The sequence below is a fragment of the Carassius carassius genome, chromosome 22, assembly GCF_963082965.1.
Source record: "Carassius carassius chromosome 22, fCarCar2.1, whole genome shotgun sequence".
Taxonomy (NCBI): domain Eukaryota; kingdom Metazoa; phylum Chordata; class Actinopteri; order Cypriniformes; family Cyprinidae; genus Carassius; species Carassius carassius.
The window spans coordinates 24,435,203-24,453,313 of record NC_081776.1 but is presented as its reverse complement, the minus strand read 5'-3'; the positions used below and the strand labels follow the sequence as shown (position 1 = coordinate 24,453,313).

General features: G+C 39.7%; 1 protein-coding gene and 1 long non-coding RNA gene across 2 annotated transcripts; one reads left to right on the top strand and one right to left on the bottom strand.

Annotated features, from left to right (window-relative positions):
• Positions 1-5,078: 5,078 nt before the first annotated feature.
• Positions 5,079-6,700, bottom strand: LOC132098483 (uncharacterized). Its single transcript, XR_009422933.1, has 3 exons — positions 6,521-6,700; positions 5,552-5,576; positions 5,079-5,184 (listed from the first exon to the last, which is right to left on the bottom strand). It is a non-coding gene; the product is annotated as an uncharacterized LOC132098483 (long non-coding RNA).
• A 1,398-nt stretch (positions 6,701-8,098) lies between these two features.
• LOC132098526 (uncharacterized) lies at positions 8,099-18,111 on the top strand. The gene is made up of 6 exons (XM_059504611.1): positions 8,099-8,965; positions 9,494-9,603; positions 10,721-11,678; positions 12,064-12,378; positions 12,683-12,793; positions 17,978-18,111. The coding sequence occupies exons 3-6, from the start codon at positions 11,591-11,593 to the stop codon at positions 18,109-18,111; spliced, it is 648 nt and encodes a 215-aa protein (XP_059360594.1). The 5' UTR covers positions 8,099-8,965; positions 9,494-9,603; positions 10,721-11,590.

Here is an 18,111-nt window from a genome sequence, read left to right as displayed (position 1 = left end):
TCTTGATGGTAAAGCCACTTTAAAACCTTAAAATCCTGTAAAAAAATCTACTTCACATCAAATTTATGAACATAATGTATTATGAACCAAAATACAATACCAACTTCAAATAAGCTGCAGCTCGCTGGTGGGGTCACGCTACATAATCATTTCTAAAACTTTGGTACAAGTCAAGCCCTTTCTCGTGTTGCTTGCTGCTCTTCTCACCATTAAATATCATGCAAGTGTTTAAATCTACGTACTTTGCTTTTGTTTAGTCTATTCGCTTGTTAAGTCTGACGTCACGTAGCAGCGCTTCCGTGTCCAAACGCTCTATCAGTTACCACGAGAAAACAACAAAAGGTGCTAATATAAACTCACAATGTGATAGAATACTAGCGAAAAAGTTATAATATTAACCTTTAACTCCATAACGAAGTACCACATAGCCAGACAATGAAAATATAAATATAAAAAAAATATTATTTGTGTTTGGGACGCTGTGAGCACGGAGACTGTAGTGTATATCGTAAGTTTGAAAGCGTTCAACTTAAATTATCAATATGAATAAACAGTGCTCATAAACGGCTGCTGAGGTCATATTCTCAAGTGAAGCGAGATGAGGCCTGGACCCGGAAACAGCGCTTCTTACGTCATCACTTAACAACCGAATACTTTCACCACCATTAAAAGGCAGCAGGTGCATAAATACACTTTTGTTTACTCCATGTAGTTCTAAGAGCTGAGGTGTACATTGTGATTTTCTGAAATACATTAAGGTAAGTGCACAAAGGTCTATCTCACACACACTCTCTCTCTCTCTCTTTCTCACACACACACACATACACACTCAATATAATATGCTGTTATACTCCATATAGCTTCATATACAAGTCAGAAACTAAGCTTTTTTTGCACAGGCCTATCTAAATGGTTAATGGTCCCACCTAGTGATCAACTGTAAAAATAACAAATGTTACCTCTTCCCAACAGGGAAAACCACCAACAATCAAGAATCTCACACACACACAAACACTATAATTTGCTGTTATCCTCCATATAACTCCATATACAAGTCAGAAACTAAGCTTTTTTTTGCACAGGCCTATCTAAATGGTTAATGGTCCCACCTAGTGACCAACTGTAAAAATAACAAATGTTACCTCTTCCCAACAGGGAAAACCACCAACAATCAAGAATCTCACACACACACAAACACTATAATTTGCTGTTATCCTCCATATAACTCCATATACAAGCCAGAAACTAAGCCTTTTTTTGCACAGGCCTATCTAAAGGGTTAATGGTCCCACTTAGTGATCAACTGTAAAATTACATTTTACCTCTTCCCAACAGGGAAAACCACAAACAATCAAGAATGCATGATTACATGGTGTCATGGCTTTGCAATCAAAAAATGTTGTTATAATGGAAGTCAATGGGGCAAAAACAGCCACCAACAACAAATTAGGGAGAAAAAAATTTAATCTAATGTTGCACAAAAAATAAAAATGCATCAAAGCCAATGTTGCTACTAATCTTTGACATGCTCAAGACTGTTATAAAAAGTAAAAAAAAAATCCAGCCACAATTACTTTTATATTGAAAATAAGTCATTTTGTGTGTTTTCCCCCCAAATCAGTGACATCATTTATGAACTTGGCAATTAAAGAGTTAAGATCTTGGATTTTTTTTAAAACATTTGGTAGTTTTGATCAGGACTGAGGTTGATTAACAGATTTATGCAAAAACAATTGAAAAAAAATATGAATCTGATACATTTTTACAGCAGTTTAATTGAGTGGATGTTTTCCCCCCGAACAACTCGAAAGGGTAGTGAATTTGAACAATCCACAAGGATTAAAACATTAAGGTTATGATAACTTCAGCTTTAACAGTTTTAACCCAGCTCAGAGTGAGGAGGATACTTCAGATCCTGGTGCTACTGCCAGTGCAGGGGCCATGTTTTGGGAAGACTTTGACGAGAGGGTAGCAAGCTTGAGGCCTTCTGCTACCTCTTCTAAGACCTCAGATGCTATAAAGGTGCAGGCCTACCTTGCAGAGCCACTCTTACCCCGCACATCAGACCCTCTGGCCTGGTGGAGGAGATGTTCACCAGTATACAAAAGCCTTTCTGAAGTCACAAAGACAAGACTTTGCATTGTGGCCACATCTGTGCCATCTCAAAGAATTTTTTCTAAAACTGGGCAGATTATCTCAGATAGAAGAAACAGACTTAGCCCATCCAAGGTCAGGGAGCTTGTTTTTTTTAATGCAAACATGCCTTAAAGCAAGTCCTAAAAATATAGCCACAGTGTGTTATTTATTTTAAAGCTTATTTATTTTTATTTATTTAGAAAAAGACTAGCTTGTTGTGCAATATTTTTGTTGTTGTTGTGATTTTAAAGGTAATTTGTTATTGTTATAAGGCTCCGTAGCTTTAGTATCTCTTAATTTTCATTTATTTTTTATTTAAGTGGTTTAAAATTATTTGGGGAATAGTTATCCTCTTTGATATAAAGTTTTTATTTTGGCACAAAAGTGTTATTTATTTTAAAATGTATTCATTTTAAATTATTATATAAAAAAAGCAAAGCTTGTTGTGCAATATTTAGTTTTTCTTTTTTTCCCCTTTTTTTATATTGTACTTTTAAAGTTCATTTGTAAAGGTTATTAGACCCTGTGGCTTTATTATCTTTTAATTTTAATTTCATTTTTAATTATTTACTTTTTTATTATTTTAATTTATTTTGGAATAGTTGTCCTCTTTGTTACAAAGCTTTTCTGGCACAAAAATAAACAATAAACAACAATTCAAAAGTATGTACACACCCAGAGGAATAGAAAATCTGAAAAGAGATCTCCAAAATGTTTCATTTATTTCTCCTAGACAACTTTGAGATCCATATGACACCAAACTGAGACAAAGGTTTATTTCTCCTCTGTCTCAGGCTTTTCTCTGGAGCAATAAGATGCACTAAATCTCAATTTAGTCTCCTTTTAAGTTTCAGAAGAGATCTCAACAAGCTCTAATATAATGCTCAGAGTTTCTCAACTTCTGTGTCTCTTTGTGATCTCAGACAGAGAAATCAGAGAGTTCTCTCCATGAACTCAATATACTCTCATCCCAGCTTCAATTCATGCATCTCATGCTAAACTCAGATAGAGCAAAGGAAGAGATTTCCACAAGTGCTCATTGAATTCTCAGACTTGGATCACTGTCTTGGTTGTTTCATTTCATATGATACCTTAATCCACGTGATTTTTTTAATATAATGTATTACTGTATGAATAAATTAATTGTAAATCTTTTATTTTAGGCTGCAAAGACCCTCTTCTTTTATATTATTTTCTATAAATGATTTGAAATATTTCACTGCATGTAATTCAGTAAAATAATTTTATTAACCACACAAAACACATTGTAAAATAAAAACAGTAATTTATTGGTAACTTGAGAGCAAAGAAATTACAATTTCAACATTTCAGATGTATCAAAGTTTAACTGCCAAAAACTCATATCATTAATAAATTTAATGTTGTATATTCAGATGTATGCATCTTCTCATGTTAGCCCCAAAGTGACCTTTTTGTATGACAATAGATTTGCCCATTTAAAACAGTTGAGATGGCATCACAGTATAAACTATTTGTCCATCAACATATTTTACATTTTCAGTAAGGATTTTCAACTAGTTGGAAAAATCATGGGCTCTTCTGTTCAAAATAAGATCATATCTTTGACTTTATAATATCTTTAGTCCCTTTCAAGTTTGTTAGGGAAATGTGCAGCAAGCACAATACCAGGCATTGAGGACAAATCAATGAACATCAACTTGCCCAAAGGAGGCTAACAATATGGAAACACGTTCCACCTGTCAAAGTATCTTGTAGAAGATTTATGCTTGCAACTGCAAATTCATTCAAAAATGCAAGTTTTATCTCATTCTGACCTTCATTGGGTTCTTTGTAGGAACACAATAATTTAATCTGTCCATATTTGATCTGCGCACCATCACAAAATAACACTGTGTAATTGTTTCGTCTTTTGGTTTTGACATACTGCTGGGAAGTGTAAATTATTTTCCCTTTTGAGCTCTGTTATATGCCTTGACGACATTACTATGTAAAGCCTGACCAAGAAACTGTTCCAGAAGAAAAATATCATCAGTTTCAAGACATCTATTGAATGATGCCCCTAACATGGCCACAATATTGACAACATTACTTGGTTGATAACTATTGCTATTTGTCATTCTGGCCAAAAACTCAGTAGTTACTATGTTCAGCTTTATGTTTTGTGTGATGCTAGGGAGAGATTGTATAGTCTTTACAGCATTTACCATTTGGGCAGGTATATTCTGGGTTCCATGTATAAGACGGAGCAAGTACCCATTTTTGTCTTCAAAGTGAAAGCAAGAGTGTGTCCACAGAGGTCCAAGAGCTCTCACACTATCAGCTAAATGGACAAGTAAGTGCAAATTGGCTGTCATGTATCGCTCACCATAGAGTCCACTCATTTGAGAACAGAAATTCCAGAGTAGTTTCTCAGCATGATCTATTTGAGCAGGAAATGGTTGTAGTACAGTCCTGCAAGAATGCCCCGGAACACAACTGGCCCGAAAAACAGCAAAATGGACCGATACTCAGATGCTTTAAAGAGCATCCTGTGAGAAGACACAGAACGAGGGAATCGAATCATAAATGGTGGCCTTATTTCTTTCAGACTTTTGTCAACTCCACCCCACTTCACCCCACGAACAACGCTGTTGGAATCATAGGCCATCTTAGCATAATCTACAACCCCTTGTGAGTACAAGGCGGGCCTTTTGGATCTGTCTTCTGGAAAGGAAAGGCATGGACATGACCTCTCTCTCCAGTCTTCACTGTTTGACCTGGCTGTTCACACTTTAGACACCCAAAATGTCCATTGAATTGAACAGTATTAAGTACCAAAGCTTTTGCAGGCAAATCGCAGGTTCCTGCAATGGTAAAGGCTTTGCATATGAAAGGTTCTTGAGCTCCTGCAAACTGAAGAGAAATTCCTTCTCTTTCAATTTTGTTCAGAGTGCCACACAGTGGTTCAAGGAATGTCAACATTGACGGCTTTGATGTTACACACATTTGTGTTTGAAGAGTCTTCCAAATTAGCAGATCTGGTCACTTGCTCGGTGCTGCAATCATCTGACCTCCAGTTTGTTGCTTCTAGAAAAAAAAAATCTATTGATTAATTTGCTTTTACTTGATTGGTGAATTTATGGCTTACTAGTCTCAACATGTTTATTTTTCATTATACTTATGCTAAACACATTACTAATTACTAGACTATTAAAGTGTTATAATAATCACCTGAGCTGTCAGTAAACCCTTGACAACCCAAGTGAGGTTTGAATGTCTCACTTCAGTAACAGTGCTTTATTAAACACATTAACTTTTATTTGAATTAACGCTCCAGTCGATCAAAATGTTAAGCTTTGCAATTTGCGATTTCCACAGAATATATAAACTACATGCCATCTTGGAGACTGAAGGAAATGGAGTTAGTTGTTTTACATTTTTGCACATGTTTTACCTCTATTTTCCTGTCCTTGTGTGTCCTGCAGAAAACCGAGAATGATAATACATTAAGCATATTTAACACTCACATGCAAATTTATAAGGCATACCTAGGTTACAACAATGCAGTATATACTGTAGGAAATCCTGCTATAAATTCTCCCCTCATGGGGATTAAAATATTAAAATTTTATTGGATCTGTTTAAAAGAGGTGATTATTTACTTGGATGGCCATTTTGAAAACTGTACTTTGTAGTGCTGTTGAACACTACTAGGTCAGACATGTGCTTAATATTTAGCTAATCCCACATATAAAGGTGATCTTAACAGACTGTCATTTCAAACAAATATTTTATTGTTATATAAAATTATTGAGGAACATTGTCAGAACCAATGGAGCTGATGAGATGTAGCTGAGTAAAGAACATAGCAGCTAAATGTTTTTTTTATTATTATAAATTACCTGAAAGTCACACTTCAGTAAAAGGGAAGTTGTTAAAATATGACTTTGGTAAAAGCTAGTTACCCACATGAAAAAGACTTTAGTAGAAGTATTAAAATATATGATATCACAGTAAATGTACTTCAGTTTCAAAAGTGTAAGTAAATTACATAATATTTACATGTATGGGTTGGTTGATTATGTCCTGGCCAATTATCAGATTTGTTATTGACCTGAATCAGCCTGAGGTTGGACCAGTTAAGTCATTCATGTAAATTAATCTAAAAATGTGCTGTTTTGACTCTGAAGCTTCATGTAATCTGTAAAGCAAATGGAAACTATACCGGTAGTTATCAGATAAATGTAGTGTAGTAAACATTAAAATATTATTTTTCCCTAAAATGTAGTGTAGTGGAAATATCAAGTGGCAAGTTAAGTACCAACACCTCAAATGGTACGTAAATACAGAACTTAGGTGAATGTGCTTATATTCAATCACTGCAGATGACAATATAAAAACAATAAAATGTAAATTTCCCAACCTTTCTTCTGTATCTTTTGCAAGTATTTTGCTGGCTCTTCACCTTCTCCTCCAGCTTGAGTTGTACTTCTGCGCCATTTTATTTTTTTTTAAATATATGTAGCTCCAACTGTATCATACACACACACACACACACACACACACACAAATATAGAAGATGCTCTTCTTTGATGATGGTGGTATAGACCAGTGGTTCCCAACCTTTTTCCTTGGGGCCCCCCCATGTACATATTTAACAATCCGTGACCCCCCCCCCCATATATATATATATATATATATATTAGTGCTGAGAAAAAATTAATCGCATCCAAAATAAAAGTTTGTGTTTGCATAATATATATGTGTGTACTGTGTATAATTATTTTGTATATATAAATACACACATATGCATGTATATATTTAATATTTTTATTTATTTATATATAAATTATTTATATTGTAATACATGCATATGCGTGTATTTATATACAAAATAATTAAAACAGTTCACACACATATATTATGCAAACACAAACTTTTATTTTGGGTGTGATTAATTTTTTTCCCACTGGTCTATACCACCATCATCAAAGAAGAGCATCTTCTATATTTGTGTGTGTGTGTGTGTGTCTGTGTGTGTGTGTGTGTGTGTGTGTGTATGATACATATGCATGTATTAATTTACAATTTTTTGCCTGTATATACATTTATACATAATTTATATTATATAAAAATATAAATAATTTATATATAAATAAATAAAAATATTAAATATATACATGCATATGTGTGTATTTATATATACAAAATAATTATACACAGTACACACATATATATTATGCAAACACAAACTTTTATTTTGGATGCGATTAATTTTTTTCCCAGCACTAATAAATATATATAATAAGGGGTGTAACGGTTCACAAAATTCACGGTTCGGTTCGATACGATACACTTGTGTCACGGAATGGTTCAGTACGTTTTTGATACAGCAAAAAGAAAGAAATGCCAGAGAAATTTCCCTGATTTCTTTTTTTTTTATATTAAAACTAACATAATAAAGTGTGATATTTTTTACTTTGAGTAATTCTGGAGCTATAATTGATTCTTCTTATGAGCATATAAAACAAAACAGCTTCTTGGAAAAAATTAAATATTGTAGTAGTTATAAACCAAGGTTTATTTTATTTCAGATTAACATTTGAGGGCAGCAATTGTATTCATAATGTCAAAATAAAACCGACGTAATGTTACTTGAAGGCATTATAGCCTACTATTCCTGCCAAACTTTCATGGTTGCAGTTAGTGTTACTACAGTAAATCCATGGTAAATGTTGCAGATCTGGACACTGGATAGTTCATTCACGACACAATGTTTCTTCCTGGTTTCCATGCGCTGTTTGATCTGTTAATAACGGAGAAATATGAATGTTTCACTCTAGATCTCGCAGCGATGTTATTACTTCTGTGGCAAATTCAAATGCTTTCTTTACTGGATCTCTTATTAGCGCTGTGTAGTAATAGCGTCGCATGATAACGCGGAGCCCAGGTTGGGAACCAATGGTATAGACAGTGCAGTCTAATACACAGTGTTAAATAGTGCTACACTTACCCCCCCAACTATCAAATGTATCAGTAACCTCTATGGAAGAGCAATATTGACTGGTGTCGGGGGCTGCAGGGAAAATAACCTGTGGTTGACAGAAAAAAAAGGTACAGATAGTTCGTAAAAGGGCACAAAAAATATAAAATTTATTCAGACTGAAAAGGGTTACATTAAATTAATAATTATACACACGTGCAACCTTTCCTATTAAATAGAAATTGATTAACATAAAGTTGACTAAATTATGATCATAATGAAAATGATCGCAGTTGTAAGATTTATTAGCTGGTACAGAATGCACAACTCTTGGCATGTGATAATCACTTATTTTACTAACCATTTCATTATTAGGGTTTCATAAGGTTATTGTAGTAAATGAAAAAAAATTATATGACACTGAAATAATGGGCGTGTAAGAACTATTTCAGTTAACTGAAATAAAAATAAAACTTGATTTTTTTGAATGTAAAAATAAAAATCAAGTACTAAAAGATAATGTGTTGTACATTTACAAAGCTCACAAAAACCTTAAATTACAAAGAAAACACAAGTAAGTTTATTCTTTTATTAAAAAGTCGCTGTATCCACTCACCGCTTATAGATGCTGCACCGCCACCTTTGTTTTCTTTTTTGAGCTTCAGTTGGCACAAAAACACTGTGAACCTTGAACCTTGTAGATGATGCAGCCCCAACGTCAGCATTAGAAGAGAGCGCCATCAGTCACAAATGCTGCATCGTCATTGGTTAATTCACAGTGGAGGGGCGCTGCTGAATCAACGAGGTTAAGGCGCGCGTTAGTTAACGTATGGAGTTGCAGGCAGACGGAATGGAGGAAAAAACAGTTGCAGGACTCAAAAGAAGGTAAGCAACATGTTTTTTTAAAAAACAGAATTTGGGCATTTTAAATGGCGAGTGTATGCGGGTTCTGATAGTCTCTGAAGAAACTGGTCGGATTTTGTAGCTTTACATTCTTTAAGTTACATAAATTGTGTATGTAACGATAAAAACTTCCTAATCATCGGAAAGAAGGAGGCGGGAACCGGCGGACAATCAAATAACATTTAATAACAAAATAAACACAAAACAGCGCACCAGCCCCTCACGGACGACTGGTGCGCGCAAATAAAAACCAAAACACAACTAAAAGCCCAGGCCTGGTCCTCTCTCGTCCTTCACTGTCGTCGCTCCAGTTTTATATCCTTCCATCTCCTCCGTGGGCCTCGAGACCGGCGGGTCGAACAGGTGTAGTTCATCTCCAATCACTCCACCGGCCTCGCTCCCATGTCCCTCGGCCCCGCCCCACTCGTCACAGTGTATGATTGGAAAAATTTTATCTCGTGCAGTGAGACCCCAATAATTAAATGTGTTGTACTTTTGTTTATTTTACAGAATGAGTGCAGAAGGAACTAATACAAAACTGCCCAGAAGAGCGCGAAACCCTCCGAAAAAGATGAGTTTGTATGAACCAGACCCCAGCTCCCCCAGAGATAAACAAGATGGTAATTGCGTTATTTTACTATACTACGGCTTAGCTAATTTTGTTAAGTATTAAAACTGGTTTAAGTGGTTATTTTTAACGTAATTTGGACACTTTACTAACCAAAATATTCGTCAGTATTTGGTCTCTTATTACTGGAATTTTTATAAATACTGTATATTGGTATCTTGAGGCACAAATATTGATTATAGCCTACAGGAATTTTTAATGGAATGTCATGAAAAAGGAGTGAAACTTATTCGTACATTTTAGTGACGGGATTTTGTGAATCATCTCAAAATGTAAGGGATAAAATAATTTGTATAGGAATTGCAGCTCAAAGTTCTTTACAAAAAAGTATTCCTTCGCCATACTCTTCATAGACAATGTGTAAAATAAATAAATAAATAAACAAATAAAATGTGTGATAATTAAATAATGAAAGGGATGTGTGATAATTAAATAATGAAAGGGATTAAAAACATTGAAAAAATAGAATAAAGAGTGCATAAATCAAATAGTTGCAGTAGCGAATAAATTTGAAAGTGCTAAAAGAATAAAGTTAATCCTAGTTGAAGGCTAAAGCGAAGAGGTAATTTTGTTGCTTTGCTAAGAGGGTTAGAAATAAGACAATAAAGATATAGTAGCATATGTAAGTAAGATTGATTTTTAGGCCTAGTCCACACGGACACGTTTTTCCTCCTGCGTTTAAAAAAAACATCCCGTCCACATGAAAACGCCAAAACATGCTATCAAGCGCTGTCAAGAGCATGCCACACCAGCAGGCGGCGATATAACCCAAATTGTAAAGTCACCTTGGCCAATCAGAAGCAGTCAGCAGCGCACAATCTGACGTCAAACACAGCGGATAACGGCGCACACTCTGACGTCGCAAGGCAAGAACCCCGGTTATACTGTCCACACGACAACACTGCAACCGGCGTTTCTGAAAATGCTCACCCTGGCCGTAGTTTTCAAAAATGTTCGGTTTCGGTGCCCTGAAACTGCGTTTTCATGTGGACGAAAGGCCGAACCGCGTAAAAATAGTCACGGTTATAAAAATACCCGTGTCCGTGTGGACAGGGCCTTAGCCTGCACTGATTTACTCTCCGTTTTGTTTACTTTGTGTTCATTTTCAGGACTTTTTGTATTTTTGACCTTTGAAGATGGATACACAGCAAAGATTTTTAATCTCTGTGATATACTAAACAAAGATGATAACCCCATCGCTTGCTTTAGAGATCTGACACCAGGAGAAGAAGTACTTGCAAGATGGTCTGACAATAAGTTCTACAAAGCTACAGTAGACTTCACTGGAACAGCTGACAAAACAGTGGATACCAAGAAGGCGACAAAGAAGGACATAAAAAAAGAGATGCAGCTGCACAAAGATTCTACAACCCTCCATTCCTACCTCAAGCAGGCCAGTCCACCTCTGCTCAGGATCACCTAAATACTGTGGACCAAAATGTTATTCAGCCTCCAACAACCTGGCCAGTGTACCAGCCTCCACCTACAGAGTCATTTCTACCTGTCCAGCCACAGCACCAGCATGCAACTGCCTGGCCACAGTACCAACTTCCAGTTTCCCAGTCATCACCAAATACGCCACAACATTACCAGCATTCACCAGTCCAGTCGCTCAACCAGTATGGAACTACTCTGGCTCAAATTCCACACAATTCCAGCCTTTCGCAGTATTCAAAGCATCACCAGTCTCACACAGCACTACCCACACCTTCAGACCAAATACAACAGCAGCCTGTTTTGGCAGATTAGGATCAGCGAAGACAGCCACCAGCTCCTACAGCCAAAGAAAGCTTCCTCAAAATGTTGTACAGTCCTAATACAAATCAAAAACCTGCTGTTCTTGGGGACCAGAGCCAGACAAGCACCTCTGAACATGAGACTTCAAGCTCATCTGCAGATACTTTAATCATCGAGCGTGATCCAATTCCAGAATATGGAGAACCATGTTTCATTTCGCCTGAGTCAGCAGAAGTCAGATCATGGAAGCCATGCGAAGCATGAAAGACAGAGGTGGAAAAATGAGTGGAGGAAAAGGCCTGCAACTGCATGATGTGCTGTGTGGTATAAGTAAGTATGTTTTGTCTCTCTGTTGCAATTACTTGTTCTTTTAACAGTTCTTTTGTTCTCTCACAGTTTTTCTAACACACCTAATATCTATTCAGAAGAGTTGTGTAAAAAAAAAAAATGTGGGTAATAATCTAGTGTATTAAATTGTGCAACATAAAATTGTAATTATGTTTTTATATTGGTATATGTTTAAAGTTCTACTACATTGTCTTACTTTAGACATTGGGAGTTATTTGATGCTTAAGCTAAATCTTAAAAGCTTTAAACAATTTGGTAAAACTCTTATCCAATCATGAAATCCTTTTGACTTTTTAAAAACTTTTTTTTTTTTCTTTATGAATGCTGCTGTGTCCCTGTAAGGTAATATACATCTTTTGTGTCACAGGTGGTGAGCACCTCGAGGCTTTCAGAGGTTTTCTGGACAAAGTGGAACAGATCCAACCTCAGGCTGGTGTTTGGGCTCCAAAAGGCAGATCTCGGCAGCAGAAGCTATATCCAGGAAGTGGCCTCTTCTTGTCCTCAACTAACCTGGCTGCAATCCATGCAACCGCAAAGAAGGACTGCCTTTGCTTGTTCCGTCTTCTTTTTGATGAATTCTTTACTGCAGAGGAGTGCCAGAATGCTGTGGCATTTGGGAAACACGGAAAGGTGCCAGATGGGAAGAGAGTCCTGGATAAGTTCAAAGTCAATGCAATTCTAAGTAAGTATGTTGCTCATGTGGTTGTTAACAATTTGTGGAAAAAGTTGTGAAAATTCATTGGCAAAAAATGCGTGGGAACCCAATAACAGGTGTTGGATACCCATATATCACATAGCTACATTAAATGTTATGATTGTTTCACTGTCCTCACAGTTTTGCTGCATTTCCTTATGTGTGATCCATAGAGATATTACAATGTGAATTTTGTCGTATCAGGATGAAAAAAGTTGTTAATACTGTTGTGGTAACTGCGATTACTCAATGCAATCTGTAATTTGTGCTTTCTTTTCTTTTATTCTTGCAGCTTACGTCATGCGCTGTAGTACACTGGATGGTTGGACACCGGTTGAGAAAAGAAATGCCGCATCAGGGCCACAACACTATAAATATCGGATGGGGCACACAGAGACATTTGGTGAAATAACAATGTTCACAAAAGGTCCTTGTTTTCAAATTATGTATGTTGGCGTCAGAGACTCAAGTTTATTGTAGTGAATTGTTGTAAACCTGGCCTGCCACTGCTCATAACATTGTTAAAAGAGGAGAGGGAGCAAGAGACTCGGATATTGCTCCATAGTAGCTCCAGTATTGCTCTTTTTTTTTCAAAGGAGAAATAAAGGAGTCATTAAAAACACCGAATTGAGATTAGCAAGGCATCTCCTTTTAGTCTTAGTTATGACTCCATCTGATTATTCTGTCTCACCTATTGCTCCTAGTGAATTTTAGGAGAAATATATGAGAAACATTTTAGACAAAATAGAGATTAAAATAAGGCTTAGATGAGAATCTCAAATTTTTCTCCTGAGCTATAGAAAAGCAAGCTTTGAGCAGTAAAATTTTCCTCTGGGACTTGACTTGATTTGGACTGGACTTGAGATGTTAGAAAGCAAAAAAAAAAAATAGGCTTTAATGACCCAGAACACATCAGATCGAGTTACTATCATTTTGATCACATTTACAGGCACATGACTAAAATTAGTGAGAAAATCGGTTTTCTCTTCAGGAAACGGTGTGTGTGTGTGTGTGTTTGTGCTCTTGTTTTTGTGTCATATCAGGACACAACTCTGTATAATGACATGGGTATGACACAGGTAATACAAGGAGAGGGTGACTTATGAGGACATAACCCATGTCCCCATTTTTCAAAACGCTTATAAATCATACAGAGTGAGTTTTTTTGAGAAAGTAAAAATGCACAAGGTTTCCTGTGAGGGTTAGGGTTAGGGGTAGGGTTGGTGTAGGGCCATAGAATATACAGTTTGTACAGAATAAAAACCATTACGCCTATGGGATGAACCCACTTTTCACAAAAACAAACATTTGTGTGTGTGTGTGTGTCTTTATTATTATTGTTAACTCCAATAAATTTGTACTATCTTAACTCGTGGTCAATCAACAAAGAATCTTGTGCCTTTTTTTTCGGGGAAAGACATTTTTTCCTTGGCGAAATAGTTAAGACTCGTCCCAACATGCCAGCACTACTTGCTAATTCCCCCTGGCACATCATGAGTCATTTCACTGATGACTAGCAGAAGAAACACTTTGGTCTTTGTTTCACTCTCATAGTGCTCTAGTCTCTCATCACTTTACTCAGTTAATGTATTTTAAAATGTTTTAATACAGAGACAACTCTTAATATTTTTTGATAGTCTTTTTGCAGTTGAATCACTTGTAGATCACCTGCATTCTCTGCTTTTAAATCTCTGTCTGATGTCCATTTTTTTTTATGAAAATCTTTATTGTCATATCTTTAACCCCTTAACTGTCACACTCCATTTTTGAACATACAGTACAGACCAAAAGTTTGGACACACCTTCTCATTCAAAGAGTTTTCTTTATTTTCATGACTATGAAAATTGTAGAGTCACACTGAAGGCATTAAGAGCTATTTGACCAAGAAGGAGAATGATGGGGTGCTGCGCCAGATGACCTGGCCTCCACAGTCACCGGACCTGAACCCAATCGAGATGGTTTAGGGGTGAGCTGGACTGCAGACAGAAGGCAAAAGGGCCAACAAGTGCTAAGCATCTCTCGGGGAACTCCTTCAAGACTGTTGGAAGACCATTTCAGGTGACTACCTCTTGAAGCTCATCAAGAGAATGCCAAGAGTGTGCAAAGCAGTAACAGGGCTCTCAAGTCTCACGCATTGGGCGTGAGACCCAGGCATTTCAACCCGTTCACACGCTCACACGCCACACCTTGTATTTCTCACGCAGAGACATTACGAGGAAAACGCCCACCAAATTGCGGCACTATTTTTTAAACCGTGAAACAAGTAGAGGAATCAAGTGAGTTCCCCGACGGCCCTGACACGGACCAGCTAATCGAATAAAATAATATAGCTACCGATCAGCCAATCAGAAAATAGCATTGCTGTATCTGGGTAAGATTTCCACAGGCTCGTGCGCAACACAGATTCAGACTCTCGCTGAAGTAGGTAACGTAACGGTTACAGAAGAGGACAGTGGCTGTCACATTTTAAATGATTTACATCTCGCCCCCCCCCCCCCAGTTTTTGTCCAACTCCACTGACTAGCCAAGACAATGACCCCTATTTTCACTATATAATAATTTTTTTTAATCAATATATGAATTTTCAATTTTTTAAAAACAGATATATTTTGGTCTGATCGTTATTATGACCCCGACACACACGCAATTTTGGCCATCGTACGTGGTCGGCCATAGCTTTTGCGCCTATTATTAGCCCACTATTATTTTTTTTATAGCTAACGTTACACGTTGAAGAGGATGCGGGGCTACTTTGACAGTTTTATATAAGAGACTAATATAATAGGCCTATCCATAATACTTGTTGGCAGTACCCATAATAGTTTGAATTATTTGTAGTTTTTTTCTTTCCTTTTATTTTTACTGGACAACATCCTGGTCCCCATTTTGAAAACGTTTTGCCTAGGCTATTTCATTATATTTTATCCAATGTATAATATTGATTATTGCATTCGTCTATTTCAAAGATGTCAGGGGAAGAGGCAAAGGAGCTTTCTTTCATGCTTTGCTCTAAAAGATCAGCTCCCTAAAAAGGTGGCTAGGTCAGAGGAGGAGACTGTGGAGAAGACAGTGGATGTCACAGTGTCTGGGTTGTGTTCCCTGGGTTCCCACTAGGTGTCCTCAGTTCCCACGGTGTTTATCATATTATCACTTCCTGTCTCCTTATTTGGTCACCTTCCTCCTTGTTTAGTTAATTGATTGTTCCCCACCTGTCTCCTGTTTCCCCATGTTGCCCAATGCTGTTCCGGTGGCCGAGGTGGATGCCGATGCTGTTCCGGTGGCCGAGGCGGTGCCCGATGCAGTTCCGGAGGCCGATGCTGTTCCGGAGGCCGAGGCGGTGCCCGATGCCGTTCCGGAGGTCGATGCTGTTCCGGAGGCCGAGGCGGTGCCCGATGCCGTTCCGGAGGCCGATGCTGTTCCGGAGGCCGAGGCGGTGCCCGATGCAGTTCCGGAGGCCGATGCTGTTCCGGAGGCCGAGGCGGTGCCCGATGCCGTTCCGGAGGCCGATGCTGTTCCGGAGGCCGAGGCGGTGCCCGATGCCGTTCCGGAGGCCGATGCCGTTCCGGACGCCGATGCCGTTCCGGACGCCGATGCCGTTCCGGACGCCGATGCTGTTCCGGAGGCCGATGCTGTTCCGGAGGCCGAGGCGGTGCCCGATGCTGTTCAGGAGGCCGAGGCGGTGCCAGATGCTGTTCCGGAGGCCGAGGCGGTGCCCGATGCCGAAGCGGGGCCCGATGCCGAGGCGGTGCCCGATGCTGTTCCGGAGGCCGAGGCGGTGCCCGATGCCGAAGCGGTGCCCGACGCCGAGGCGGTGCCCGATGCCGAGGCGGTGCCCGATGCTGTTCCAGAGGCCGAGGCGGTGCCCGTTCCCGATGCGGTGCCCGAGGCCACTCCCGATGCGGTGCCCGAGACCGGTCTAGAGTCAGGGCTAGTTCCTGTTGACCTTCCAGAGTCGAGTCAGGTTCCAGTTGACCCTCCAGAGTCGAGTCAGATGTTTGTGGACCCTCCAGAGTAAGGGTTAGTTACCGTTGACCCTCTAAAGTTAGGGCTAGCTCCTGTTGATCATCCAGAATCGAGTCATGTTCCAGTTGTTCCTCTTGAATCAAGTCGTGTTCCTGTTGACCCTCCAGAGTCGAGTCAAGTTCCTGTTGACCTTCCAGAGTCGAGTCAGGTGACTGTTGAATTTTCAGAGTTGAGTGAGGTGCCGGTTGACCTTCCAGAGGCTAGTCAGGTGCTTGTGGACCCTCCAGATTCAGGGTTAGTCACCGTTGACCTTCCAGAGTCAGGGCTAGTCACCCATGACCCTCCAGAGTCAGGACTAGTCACCGATGACCTTCCAGAGTCAGGGCCAATCACCGATGACCATCCAGAGTCAGGGCCAGTCACTGATGACCTTCCAGAGCCAGGGCTAGGTACCATGGACTTTCCAGAGACAAGGCTAGTCATCGTGGACCTTTCAGAGTCAGGTCAAGTCACTGGGTGGCCTTCTGCTCCGCCCTGTTGAACTCCGGCATCGACCACAGGGGCGTGGTGGTCATCTGCTCCACCCTGGGGGGCTTCCGCTCTGACCACACGGACATGGTGGTCTTCTGCTCCGCCCTGGGGGGCGCTTGCCCTGACTACACGGTTGTGGTGGTCTTCAGCTCCGCCCTGGGGACTCTGGCGTCGACCACGAGGACGTGGTGGTCCTCTGCTCCGCCCTGGGGGGCTTCCACTCTGACCACACGGACGTGGTGGTCTTCTGCTCCGCCCTGGGGGGCTTCTGCTCTGACCACACATACATGGTGGTCTTCTGCTCCGCCCTGGGGGGCGCTTGCCCTGACTACACGGTTGTGGTGGTCTTCCGCTCCGCCCTGGAGGACTCTGGCCTTGACCACAAGGGTGTGGTGGTCTTCTGCTCCGCCCTGGGGGGCTTCATGTTGTTTTTTCCTTTTGTTTTTGTGTTAATGTCTGTCCCTGTTCCTTTCTGTTAGTCTGGCCCTCCGTCCCTCCCCCTGAACCTCCTCCGGTCCACCTCCCTCCTGGTCTTTCTGTGTTGTGTTTACAATCTGGTGCCTGTTCCCCATGTTTTTCTTTTCTGGCCCTCCGTCCCTCCCCCTGAGCCTCCACCTGTCCGCCTCCCTCCTAGTCTCTGTTTTGTGTCTGTCTTGGAGCGTCTGGGAGCCGCTCCGTAGAAGGGGGGTACTGTCACAGTGTCTGGGTTGTGTTCCCTGGGTTTCCACTAGGTGTCCTCAGTTCCCACGGTGTTTATCATATTATCACTTCCTGTCTCCTTATTTGGTCACCTTACTCCTTGTTTAGTTAATTGATTGTTCCCCACCTGTCTCCTGTTTCCCCATTATCCTTTTGTGTATTTATACCTGGTCTGTCTGAGTCTTAGTCACGGAGTCCTTGTTTAATGTGATGTTAATTCATGTCCGTCATCTTGTCGTGCTCTTGCCTTGTGTCCTTGTTTGTTTATGTTTGGTTTGGTTTTGCTTGGTATCGACCTCTGCCTGGACTGTTTACCCCTTCGGATTACCCTTTAATAAATATCATACCCGCACTTGGATCTCTCCGTGTTTCTTGTATCACCACACGTGACAGTGGAGGCGGCAATTAGGGTGCCAGTAGAGGATGGGTCCATGGAAGAGACTGTGGAGGACACCAGAGAGGAAACAGTGGAGAACCCACTGGAAACAGGGAAAAAGAGAGGGTTAAGCCTGGTTCACATGGGATGA